We start from the raw sequence: 13,318 nt of genomic DNA on the forward strand, positions 1-13,318 counted from the left end.
TTTAAAATTCATGGAATTTCTTATCTCTTTTTGGGTATGATAATTATAATTCCACAGTCTGCCAAAACCACTTGAACAAACTGGGTTTAAGGTACATGCAATACATTCATTTCCAGGTGAGACACACATATACAGGAAATTGTGGAATGATAGTCTAATGCCATGAGCTGAATAAAATACAACATTTCATTATAAATCAATGGTCAAAATGCAGTCTGTAACTAGGCAAACAGAATTCTAATACTTACCTACTAGTTTGCGGCACACTTTTCAACCTCATTTTCATTATCTCCAGCACAATACCAGTTTCAACATATGTGAAAACGGGGCATTTCTACGTTTTGTAGAAATAAAATATAAAGTTAAAAAGTTCTACACGATGACATCATCAAAAGTGATTTTTTTTAAACAGTGCTTTTCAAACACTATGAGACTTGCAGTGACGTGAAGGAGCAAGAAAAGACCCTCCCTTGGGCTAGAAACGTAAACTTTTTAACCACAGATCATAGTAACACGCTGTTTTCACATATGCAGACACTGGTTTGGTGCTGGAGATGATGAATTTCAGATTACATTTGATATGTTACCTGATAGGGGGTCTGTAATCTTTTTGAATTACTGTGGAATGACAACTGAACATGCTTTTGTAGTTAAAATATTTTTAGTTTTGGAAAGCGATTTCTGATTGTTTCTTTGTAATACCCAAATCATTAATAAGAGATGACAGAAAACTGCATAACATCAGGCGGATTTGAATTCTAACGAAGTGGAAAGAAGTTCCAACACACTTCTCTGAATGGAAACAACGATGTCTGTCACGTGGCAGATTTCCATTGTTCTGTCCACCTGTCATTGTATCAGTACAGTATCTCACCTGTTACGGAGCTGTCTAGGTTGTCCATGCTGGACCCTGGCGTGTGCTCAATACCATAGAGAGGCCTGGACATCTCATAGCCTTCATCCTCCTCCTCTTCCTCCTCCTCCTCATCCTCATCAGGGATGTCAGTCTCCAGGTCAGACACCAGGGTGCTGGACACGTACCCCACTGGAGGGGCGGGGGCCTGGGGAGGGAGGGGGGGGAGGGAGCCACCCTGCATGAGCCTGTCAGAGAGTCAGAGTAATATGGGTTATCATCATGCTACAGGTACACACCAAAACACAGACACAGGAAAGGGTGGGCTGCTGGTGGGGGGACAGCAACAGCAGGGAAGAGAACGAATGTCAAAAGACATCAAGAAAGACAAAGCTGGTGAATGAAAGACAGGATGACATAAAGAAGGAATCCAAGATAGACGAAAGGAACTGTTAAGCTACATTTAGAAATTCTTTCAAATTCTGCCGCTCTGAATAAATTGGAACAATTCCACTAATTCTACGTCCCTCCTCCTTGAATGCCAATACAATGACCCTGTAATTGCAGTTGAAGAGAGTACAATGGGCCCGCTCTCTAGGCCTGTCGACATGAGGCTGTCACCCCCTCACACAACCCTCTCCACTCCACTCAGCGCCCGCCTCACGTCACTGACAGCCCCGTTTGTTTGAGGAGTGCCGTGGGGTCTGAGGCGGTCTGCGGCGGGAGGGATTCTGATGTAATTACTGCCTCTTTCCTGTTGTCAAAGATGCTCTCAAACATAGTCATTACTGGCTAACAAGACGGCTCCTTCCTGACAAGTCTTCCCTATTCCCTCTACTGTAATGAAGGGACGCCAGTCTCTCCCTCTTTCCCTCTCTTCCTCCTTCATTCTCTCCGTCTCTTCCTCCTTTGTTCTCTCCCTCTCTTCCTCCTTCGTTCTCTCCCTCTGATCCTCCTTCGTTCTCTCCCTCTCTTCCTCCTTCGTTCTCTCGCAGTCTTCCGACAGGATGAAACGTGGGCTTCATCTGCCGTGCATGAGCACCACAACAATGGAATGTGTAGCAGCATGGATGTGGGTGGGGCTAAACAAGTGCTTTAGACATTGTGTTCTCACAGTGAGCAGAAGGAACAGTCGTGTAAGTGGTAACACTGGCCCATTAAAATGACATGATTCATGAGTGCTTCTGTTTTGCGCAATGCCGTGACTGTGTAGCTAACATAACACCGAAATAAAACATGGAAGGAAGGAAAAAAATAGATAGTGAAAGAAAAACACTTCCAGCACAATATCCATAGTAGGCATTCTCATATCACCCCTATTTGAACATTGTACTGTTTTATAGTATTCCCCACCAGTGGGTGTACGTACCATGTCTGTTTGGCCATGTCCAGTTGGTAGGCACGGGTGATCTCGTCCAGGTGGGCCTGGAGCATGGGCTGCAGCTCCTCCCGGGGAGAGGGGCTAAGGGTGGCTGTGGACTGCTGGCCGAAGGACACCGCTGCTGGGGACGAAGCCACGCCACGAATGGGTGGGGTGGGGACCCTCTCTTCCTCCTCCTCTAGCTCATCCTCCATTCCCTGGTGGAGGTAGGTCTGCACGGGCATGGGAGGACCCCAGCCATCACTCTCATACCTGGGAGGGAGGAGGGGTGGCCACACAGTGAGAGAGAGGGAGGAGGGGTGGCCATACAGAGAGAGAGAGGGAGGAGGGGTGGCCATACAGAGAGAGAGAGAGAGAGAGAGGAACACCTATGTGAGAATGTTATTCATTGATTACAGCTCAGCGTTCAACACCATAGCGGCCTGAAAGCTCATCAATAAGCTAAGGACCCTGAGACTGAACACCTCCCTCCGCAACTGGATCCTGGACTTCCTGACGGGCCGCCCACAAGTGGCAAGGGTAGGTAACAACACATCCGCCACACTGATCCTCAACACAGGGGCCCCATAGGGGTGCGCACTCAGTCCCCTCCTGTACTCCCTGTTCACTCATGACTGCATGGCCTGGCACGACTCCAACACAATCATTCAATTTGCCGGTGACACAACAGTGGTAGGCTTTATCACTGACAACAACGAGACGGCCTATAGGGAGGAGGTCAGAGACCTGGCTGTGTGGTGCCAGGACAACAACCTCTCCCTCAACATGATCAAGACAAAGGAGATGATTGTGGACTACAGGAAAAAGAGGACCGAGCACGCCCCCATTCTCATCGACGGGGTTGCAGTGGAGCAGGTTGAGAGCATCAAGTTCCTTGGTGTCCACATCACCAACAAATTAACATGTTCCAAGCACACCAAGACAGTCGTGAAGCAAGCACGACAAAACCTATTCCCCCTCAGGAGACTGAAAAGATTTGGCATGGGTCCTCAGATCCTCAAAAGGTTCTACAGCTGCACCATCGAGAGCATCCTGACTGGTTGCATCACTGCCTGGTATGGCAACTGCTCGACCTCCGACCGCAAGGCACTACAGAGGGTAGTGCGTACGGCCCAGTACATCACTGGGGCCAAGCTTCCTGCCATCCAGGACCTCTATACCAGGCGGTGTCAGAGGAAGGCACAAAAAATTGTCAAAGACTCCAGCCACCCTAGTTATAGAATGTTCTCTCTGCTACCACACGGCAAGCGGTACCGGAGCACCAAGTCTATGCCCAAGAGGCTTCTAAAGAGCTTCTACCCATAAGCCATTAGACTCCTGAACATCTAGTCAAATGGCTACCCAGACTATTTGTATTGCCCTCCACCCCTCCACACCACACCACTGCCACTCTCTGTTGTCATCTATGCATAGTCACTTTGATAACACTACCTACATGTACATACTACCTCAACTAACCGGTGCCCCCGCACATTGACTCTGTACCGGCACCCCCATTGCATATATTGTTATTTTTTACTGCTGCTCTTTAAGAACGTGTTACTTTTATCTCTTATTCTTATCCATATTTTTGGGGGAAACTGCACTGTTGGTTAGGGGCTTGTAAGTAAGCATTTCACTTGTTGTATTCGGCGCATGTGACTAATACCATTTGATTTGATTTGATTTTGATTTGATAGATACGAGCCATAAGTGCAGTGGAGGGATTCTTTAAATTCCCATAACTATGCTTATACATGCTGAAATAATACTAGTTGTAAAGAAAATGTTCATTAAATACATTTGTCAGTGCACACTCCACAGGACGTAACTGCTTTAATCTGCGGCCATTAAGAGGCTCAGATTTACAGTTCAGACGACTCCTCATTTGCCATATAGCCTATTAAACCAGATGAGTCTCACAAACTGGAGATGAGGGTGAGAGGACAGCACGCCTCAACTAGGGAGACGCACAGTTAAAGGAGATGTTATGTGTGAGTGTTTCTATCCTGAACAAAAATATAAACATGTAAAGTGTTGGTCCCATGTTTCATGAGCTGAAATAAAATATCTCAGAAATGTACTAACAAAAAGCTTATGTCTCTCAAATGTTGTGCACAAATGTGTTTACATCCCTGTGAGTGAGCATTTCTGCTTTGCCAAGATAATCCATCCACCTGGTGTTGCATATCAAGAAGCTGAATAAACAGCACAATCATTACACAGGTGCACCTTATGCTGGGGACAATAAAAGGCCTATTTAAAATGTGCAGTTTTGTTACACAACACAATGCCACAGATGTCTCAAGTTTTGAGAGAGCGTACAATTGGCTAAGTCTGTATGAAGGGTCAGACAATGATAGATATATAGTGAGGGAAAAAAGTATTTGATCCCCTGTTGATTTTGTACGTTTGCCCAGTGACAAATAAATGATCAGTCTATCATTTTAATGGTAGGTTTATTTGAACAGTGAGAGACAGAATAACAACAAAAAATCCTGAAAAACGCATGTCAAAAATGTTATAAATTGATTTGCATTTTAATGAGGGAAATAAGTATTAGACCCCCTCTCAATCAGAAAGATTTCTGGCTCCCAGAAGTCTTTTATACAGGTAACGAGCTGAGATTAGTACACTCTTAAAGGGAGTGCTCCTAATCTCATCTTGTTACCTGTTTAAAAGACACCTGTCCACAGAAGTAATCAATCAATCAGATTCCAAACTCTCCACCATGGCCAAGACCAAAGAGCTCTCCAAGGATGTCAGGGACGAGATTGTAGACCTACACAAGGCTGGAATTGTCTACAAGACCATCGCCAAGCAGCTTGGTGAGAAGGTGACAACAGTTGGTGTGATTATTCGCAAATGGAAGAAACACAAAAGAACTGTCAATCTCCCTCGGCCTGGGGCTCCATGCAAGATCTCACCTCGGGGAGTTGCAATGATCATGAGAACGGTGAGGAATCAGCCCAGAACTACACGGGAGGATCTTGTCAATGATCTCAAGGCAGCTGGGACCATAGTCACCAAGAAAACAATTGGTAACACACTACGCCGTGAAGGACTGAAATCCTGCAGCGCCCGCAAGGTCCCCCTGCTCAAGAAAGCACATATACATGCCCGTCTGAAGTTTGCCAATGAACATCTGAATGATTCAGAGGACAACTGGGTGAAAGTGTTGTTGTCAGATGAGACCAAAATGGAGCTCTTTGGCATCAACTCAACTCGCTGTTTTTGGAGGAGGAGGAATGCTGCCTATGACCCCAAGAACACCATCCCCACCGTCAAACATGGAGGTGGAAACATTATGCTTTGGGGGTGTTTTTCTGCTAAGGGGACAGGACAACTTCACCGCATCAAAGTGACGATGGACGGGGCCATGTACCGTCAAATCTTGGGTGAGAACCTCCTTCCCTCAGCCAGGGCATTGAAAATGGGTCATGGATGGGTATTCCAGCATGACAATGACCCAAAACACACGGCCAAGGCAACAAAGGAGTGGCTCAAGAAGAAGCACATTATGGTCCTGGAGTGGCCTAGCCAGTCTCCAGACCTTAATCCCATAGAAAATCTGTGGAGGGAGCTGAAGGTTCGAGTTGCCAAACATCAGCCTCGAAACCTTAATGACTTGTAGAAGATCTGCAAAGAGGAGTGGGACAAAATCCCTCCTGAGATGTGTGCAAACCTGGTGGCCAACTACAAGAAACGTCTGACCTCTGTGATTGCCAACAAGGGCTTTGCCACCAAGTACTAAGTCATGTTTTGCAGAGGGGGTCAAATACTTATTTCCCTCATTAAAATGCAAATCAATTTATTATTATTAACATTTTTGACATGCGTTTTTCTGGATTGTTTTGTTGTTATTCTGTCTCTCACTGTTCAAATGAACCTACCATTAAAATTATAGACTGATCATTTCTTTGTCAGTGGGTAAACGTACAAAATCAGCAGGGGATCAAATACTTTTTTTCCTCACTGTTTATAATTTTTCAAATTAGTGTGGAAAAATCTAGTTGGACTGTATTGGCAGAGTGTGGACTGTTTTGCATCTCCATGGATGTATAGAGTGTATGTTATGGTGGGTGTGGCTCGTACCCTCCTCCTTCATAGTGCTCGTTGGGGTAGTGGTCCATCTCAGTGCCAGGGAGAGGGTGTAGAGGGGGAGGGGGCAGGGCCACGTTGGCCCAGTTGGAGCCGTTAGTCTTGGTGGGTTTGGTGCCAACCTTGGCCTTCTTCTTCCTACCCCCCTTACCACCTATGGACAGCAGAGATGGAGTGAGTTAGAAAGATTGACTCAGACAACATGAAGAATTCAATTACAAAAAAATCTATAAAACCATATAACATGGGTGGCTATGTGCAGTATTCACTGTCAGTCTAACAAGCAGATATTGCCAACAGAAATCGACTGAACATTTCAAGCTGAACATTCCTTCATTTCGAAACAGGTCATTTCAACACCTCCTTCTAAAAGTCATCCACATTCTCAAACAAACAGCTTCAATGAGCCATGCCTGTCAGCAGCCTCATACAGAAGAACCTCAAGGCCAACTACTGAAAAGCGTGCTTCCATTGATTGATTTGCTGAAAGGCCTCAAATCTCCATAGAAACAGGGAGAGGAGCAGCAGTAGGGAAGCAGAGGGTGGACCCCGGTCCTCCAGCCATCCCTCAGTGTCCCCATCTCACTACAGGTGTGAGTCCACAATGAAATATCTCACTAGAGGTGTGGGTCCACAGTGAAATATCTCACTTCAGAACATCATCATAATGAATGGATCGGTGGTGTCTGTGTGGCCATAATGTGGCACTTTCATTGAGTTGAACACGCCAGAGAGAGAAAGAGAGAGCTCCCATCCCCATCTATTTTACCTCACACCCTTCGGAGACTGGATTCTCCATCTTTATAAATCTGCCAGCCAGGCCTAGGCCCAGGGTTGATATGATTTGGTGAATGTGGTGGTGGTGGGGGGGGGGGGGGGGGTACTGTCTCAGAGGGGATCTTTGACATCTAAAGCCCACTGTTATCTTTCTCAGTTGTCCTCAGTGTGGTCCGCAGGCCTCAGATCACTTGTTATAGAGAGGAAAAGGCTGCAGGCTTTTTTGCTGTGGTGCGTCTCTGCTTTCCACTACATAGAGGACATATGAGCATGAGTCCCCTATATAGAGGACATGATCATGAGTCCCTTATATAGAGGACATGAACATGAGTGCCCTATATAGAGGACATTAACATGAGTCCCCTATATAGAGGACATGAACATGAGTCCCCTATATAGAGGACATGAACATGAGTCCCCAATATAGAGGACATGAACATGAGTCCCCTATATAGAGGACATGATCCTGAGTCCCTTAAATAGAGGACATGAACATGAGTCCCCTATATAGAGGATTTTAACATGAGTCCCCTATATAGAGGATTTTAACATGAGTCCCCTATATAGAGGACATTAACATGAGTCCCCTATATAGAGGACATGAACATGAGTCCCCTATATAGAGGACATGAACATGAGTCCCCTATATAGAGGACATTAACATGAGTCCCCTATATAGTAGACATATGAGAATGAGTCTTTTGTCTGATCATTTCCAAACTGTCCTTGAAATGGTAGATAAAATATATCTGTGACCATAGCATGTGTGTGTTTGTGTAGGTGTTCTATGAGCATTGCATGTGTGTCTGAGGTCTGAGAGAACTGGGAGATAAATCGAGAGTCCTTTCTAGGAATTTACACTTTCAGTCTGCCAACGGACACCTCACATCTCAATCCAGAAAATAGTCCCCAGTTGACGTTGTCAGCCACACATACAGGCTAGTGGAAACCATCCCTGGAGGCCTCTTGTGTACATTTGTACCTGTCATCTGTTGGTTAAGCCTCACTGCCAAAGGCCTGTAATCACGTTGCTCAGAGCCACAAAAAAAGCTACATTTCAGGGAACCCTGCATCTTGTGCCATGCAACACCATGTAATCTAATAGACTGTCCAGACTAGGACATGGCAATAAATTATCGAAATGTCATCAAAAAATACCTTTCATCAACACTCAGGGATATTTGGGGAAATGAATTTCTATGATCCAGTTAGGCTAAGGTCAGAAACAGATTAACAAAATACAGGGTATTGCTTGAGCAGTAAATGGAGAATTGTGTTATTTGACCATTTTCCCTATAAGATTTTAGCTGTTACCGGGCAGAAATGTTCCCATCAAAGATGATTAGATAGCGACAATGTTGGTAGCAGAACATGAGAGAGAGGTTAGTACTGGGAGGAGGATAGTCTGATAAAGACTGGGAGATATAAAAAGCAACAGTAAGCCCAAGGCAGGAAGTATAGTCTGAAAGTAATTTGGTTTCCTAATCGTTCCTCTGGGTGACGCTCAACTTTTCCCAATAAATGGTGATCTGGCGTGATTGCTCAATCACCTCGATTCCCTCCTCACCGGAGCAGGCATCAATACTGTAAATGAGCCTCTGCCATGGAGGGAAGGATGGCTAGAAACTGCACAGGAAGTACACAGCAGACCCATTTTCTCGCTGACAAACACAGGGCCTGTCTTCAAAAGGATCTACCACTATATTTAGATGTGGAGCTGGGTATTTATACCGCCTGGTTTGGGCGCTCCCTCCCAGTCTATAACTGTGGGGCCAAGCGGAGGCGAGCAACCTTGAACTGTCTCTGTGTTTATTTAGTGCCTCAGCGCTGAGTGAGAGACTCAGGCAGAGCCTCAGAAAGGAGAGTCCAGAAGAAAGGACTCCACATCCAGATTTAAACACATGGCACTGAGAGAATAGATCAGACTGGATTTTCAGGGAAGTACCTTCTTAGAATACTTGAATACCACTGTATTATGGGCTTATAATAACAGTAGAGAGGAAAGTCTATATGAGATAGTACACATGGGGGAATACCCTGCTGGACAGATAACTAGCAAGTGTGCCTATTTGTGAAATAATTTCAATGTGCTTGGTATGTGGGTGGATGATGCAGCAGACTAGATCATCAACACTGAGCCATCTACAGCCCTGAGCCATGAAGCTCATTAGGAGTGGGGCAGTCTATAGTTGGAGGAGAGGGGGGAAGTAGAGATGGATGACACCACTCTAAGAACAGTGACAACATAACCCTTCTCCTGGGTTCCATAATGAGATAATACAGGGATCATGGAGCTCACTAGCTAGTACCTCTCCTCCTCACTCCTCTCCTGTCCTCTCCTCCTCTCTCCTCTCCTCCTCTCTCCTCTCCTCCTCTCTCCTCCAGTAGTGTAGATGTTAATGAGCAACACCACCACATCCCCAGCGGAGACCCACACTACCCTGAAAGCTGCTCTATTTCTGTTCCTCTTCATCTGGTTCCTATCTCAGACCTAACGTTCATTATTTCCTCCCCCAGCTCCTTGAAGCGAAGCACTGTGCTGCTCTTTTCACTTTGTTCCTTTTCAAACGTCTAGTTTTTCATTAGTTGACTTCAAAACATGAAATGCAGTAATGTTCCCTTCAGTGCCATCCAAACTCTGGCCATTGAAGTTCTTTACCTATAATACGTTATTCTGTCAGAACTCTGCTGTGTATTCCTGTATGGTTTAGTCCTCGTAGAGAAACATTGCGGCGTATAGAGAGATAAGCCACAGATGGATAGAGATAAATTAGATAGATGCATATTTAATAGGATGCTGTTTCACTTCAACCAGGGCCCTTATCAAACCAGTGTGTATAGCATGCCTCACAGTACACAATACATCTCTGGAATTAGATTATTTCTTAAGGCCTACCACGGAGGGGGAAGTGCAAAGGTACAGTCCCAATTTAATTCCTATACAGGTGAATTTAATTACTAGGACCAATATGCTCTAAATCCCTGACATTTCAAGGGAAGATACCCTGAGGCTACCAAACGAAATACACATGTTAGCTTAACATAATCAAGGGCTTCTTGTCCCCTGGCCTCTCTGTGTTGATGCAAAATGAGCCTCTATCTGCATTTCTCATATGAGCACTACAGAATGCATCTCTCTCTCTCTCTCTCCTTCCTTCCTTCGATATATACACTATTGTTCAAAAGCCTTGTTTTTGAAAGAAAAGCAAATGTTTTATCCATTAAAATAACATCAAATTGATCAGAAATACAGTGTAAACATTGTTAATGATGTAAAAACATTTGAAAATTATGAACATGGATTAGCTAACATAATGTGCCATTGGAACACAGGAGTGATGGTTGCTGATAATGGGCCTCTGTGCACCTATGTAGATATTCCATAAAAAATCTGCCGTTTCCAGCTACAATAGTCATTTACAACATTAACAATGTCTACACTGTATTTTTGATCAATTTGATGTTATTTTAATGGACAAAACATTTGCTTTTCTTTCAAAAACAAGAACATTTCTAAGTGACCCCAAACTTCTGAACAGTAGTGTCAGATGTTTTGGGATGGAATGCCTGTGTCTATGTCAGGTGGAAGACATGACCACTCCAGACTGCCTCTCCTCTCCAGCCTAATGTCTGCCAGCCATTGCATTGGATTAGAGATCAGAGAGGAGGGTAGGGGAGAGGAGAGGAGGGGAGGTAGAGAGGAGGGCTGCCTCTGTGCCCTATAAAATTCTCAGTACATGGGTTTTACTGTGGTCAGTAACCATTAGAAGAAGAGGGAAAATGGGAGACATTCTCACCATTTTAGTCAGCCAAGCGTCTCAGATGGTGTGTGTGTGTGTGTGTGTGTGTGTGTGTGTGTGTGTGTGTGTGTGTGTGTGTGTGTGGTCTCACAATGCACCACTCCAACTGTCTGAAGGAGCCATGTTGCCCAAATTCTCATCTGCTCTCAAGCTCCTGGTGAGAGACAAAGCCTGTTACAAGGCCCAGCCGTGATGGAGTAAGCCCAGCTAGGATGCCTGGAGCCCTGTTCTATTAGTACAAATCCTCACTTTCTCTCTTTAAAGGGAAGATTAGAGCTTGTTTCTAATCTAATCTGGAGGACAAAGCACTTCACTGCATGTAAATAGAGTATTGTTGCTGCACATAACATTACATCATCTAGACCACACATTTGACAATGTGGTTGATGTCAGCGATCAACGCCGGCCTGTAAATGCGTGCATCGTTTATTAGTTGTGAGTATTAGCAGTGGGAGCAAAGTAACAGTGGTGAGGAGGAGGAGCGGGTTAATAAAGACAGACGTTGGGTTTTGCACATGCAAAAGAGATCAATAAAGCAATTAACAACTCAATCACTGATACAGTCAATTAAATGGCAGTCCATGAGTTATCCCAGAATGTTGAAGAGAGTAGGAAGACGAGTCACATCCCTGCCTGCCACATCAGAAACCAACCTGATAGGCTCCCGCTTCGGTCTGAGCTGTTGTGAGAGCTGGTGGTGCTGAAATCTTGTGATTGGTTGTGTGGCATTCTATTAGACAATCCCTCGGCCAATCGGTAGTCAGGAATGAAAAGGAGTGCTAGTGGGGTTAAAGGGTAAAAATATACAGTGGCATCAGGTGATTGGCTGAAGCACATGCGGAACATGCAGTTAGATCAGCAGGCAAGCAGTGAACCTTCTCCACTCATATACACCTCTTCTAGTCAGCCATCTTGACATTTTGTTCTCTCTCGCTCTCTCTCTCTCTCTATTTCTCTCTCTCTCTCTCTCACATTAATCACTCACCCACCCACCAACCACTCACAGTCACATTCACTCAGTGAAACCTTTAGCCTTTGTTTGTGACACATCATTGTTTTTTATATATATGTATAAAGTTTTGGACTTTGACAAAAAAATATGAGTAAAAAAATATTTTGGAAGAAAGCCAAGTGATTATCCATTCATGAGATGGGAGAGATAAATCCACTTGTAGCCGGTGCAAGTTATTTAATGTAGCTGTCACGTCCTGACCAGTAAAGAGGTTATTTGTTCTTGTAGTTTGGTCAGGACGTGGCAGGGGGTGTTTGTTTTATGTGTTTCGTTTTTTTTTGGTTAATGTTCTGTGTTTGTATATTTCTATGTTTATTCTAGTTTGTTCCTCGTTGCCTCTAATTGAAGGTCCTATTTAGTATGGGTGTTTTTTAATGGGTTTTTGTGGGTAGTTGTTCCTGGTATAGTGTTGTGCCTTACAGGACTGTTAGCGTCTTCGTCATTGTTTGTTATTTGGTTTTTCTGTGTTCATGTTTTCTTCACAATAAATAAGAAGATGAGTTTACACATTCCCACTGCGCCTTGTTCCCATCTTTACGACGAACGTGACAGTAGCATTGTTTTGAGATACAATCAAATGTTACTTTTAAAATATTGCAAGACAGCAAAGGATCGGAAATTGAGTTACATTATGGGCACAAACAATATAATCAATCTACTTTAAACCTCTAGAGAATGAGACCATGAATATACAGAAAGAGTCTCAGAAAACTCATTAGTCCTGAAGCAAGAATCTCCTCAAGGCTTTCAGAAAAATCCTCTATCAAATCCATTATAATTAAGTTGGATTATTTTCTTAAATATTAGTTGTGCTAAAGAGGATAAGTAATTAGTTAGAACAGAGAGAGGGAAGTAACGTAATCCAAGGCTGGAGAAAATGGATGCTTTAGTCTAGCTCCCTGGCCCTTCATCAGGTGTTTATTTCACCTTGGAAAGTGACCAAGACTGAACGGCAGCGAGGGGAAAATGAGTCCTTAAAACAGGCGGTCACGGACAGTGGAGCTGGAATGGGCTTCAGAGACAGATTGTGAGTATTAAAGTCCAAACTACTGTCAGGTCACAGTAAACCCATGGCTTATAAACAGGGGTGAACTGGGGTATCATATGAAACACTCCATACTGACTCAGCAGTGATTTGTACTGGGGTCATACACTCACAGTAAGAGGAGTGAGGCCATGATGGCTAAGGCTAATATTGTCATGTATCAGAGGGCTGTGTTGAGTTTCGCATGGCAGGGAAATATGACAAGTCTCACCTTCTGTATGACATGTGCACACATGCGCACACTACACTCCCTTCCAACACACACACACACACACACACACACACACACACACACACACACACACACACACACACACACACTACACTCCCTTCCAACACACACACACACACACACACATACACACACACA

The 13,318-nt window shown here is 44.4% G+C and overlaps 1 protein-coding gene across 2 annotated transcripts in view; it reads right to left on the minus strand.

Annotated features, from left to right (window-relative positions):
* LOC115206567 (roundabout homolog 2) overlaps window positions 1-13,318 on the minus strand; it is a 124,309-nt gene that overhangs the window by 19,953 nt on the left and 91,038 nt on the right. For both annotated transcript variants that reach the window (XM_029773695.1, XM_029773694.1), the window contains exons 21-23: window positions 6,309-6,468; window positions 2,223-2,486; window positions 875-1,101 (exon numbers count right to left, since the gene is read on the minus strand). In XM_029773695.1, the coding sequence (XP_029629555.1) occupies window positions 875-1,101; window positions 2,223-2,486; window positions 6,309-6,468 (651 nt within the window). The remainder of the gene's footprint in view (window positions 1-874; window positions 1,102-2,222; window positions 2,487-6,308; window positions 6,469-13,318) is intronic.

The sequence above is a fragment of the Salmo trutta genome, chromosome 13 (genome assembly GCF_901001165.1).
Source record: "Salmo trutta chromosome 13, fSalTru1.1, whole genome shotgun sequence".
Lineage (NCBI taxonomy): Eukaryota > Metazoa > Chordata > Actinopteri > Salmoniformes > Salmonidae > Salmo > Salmo trutta.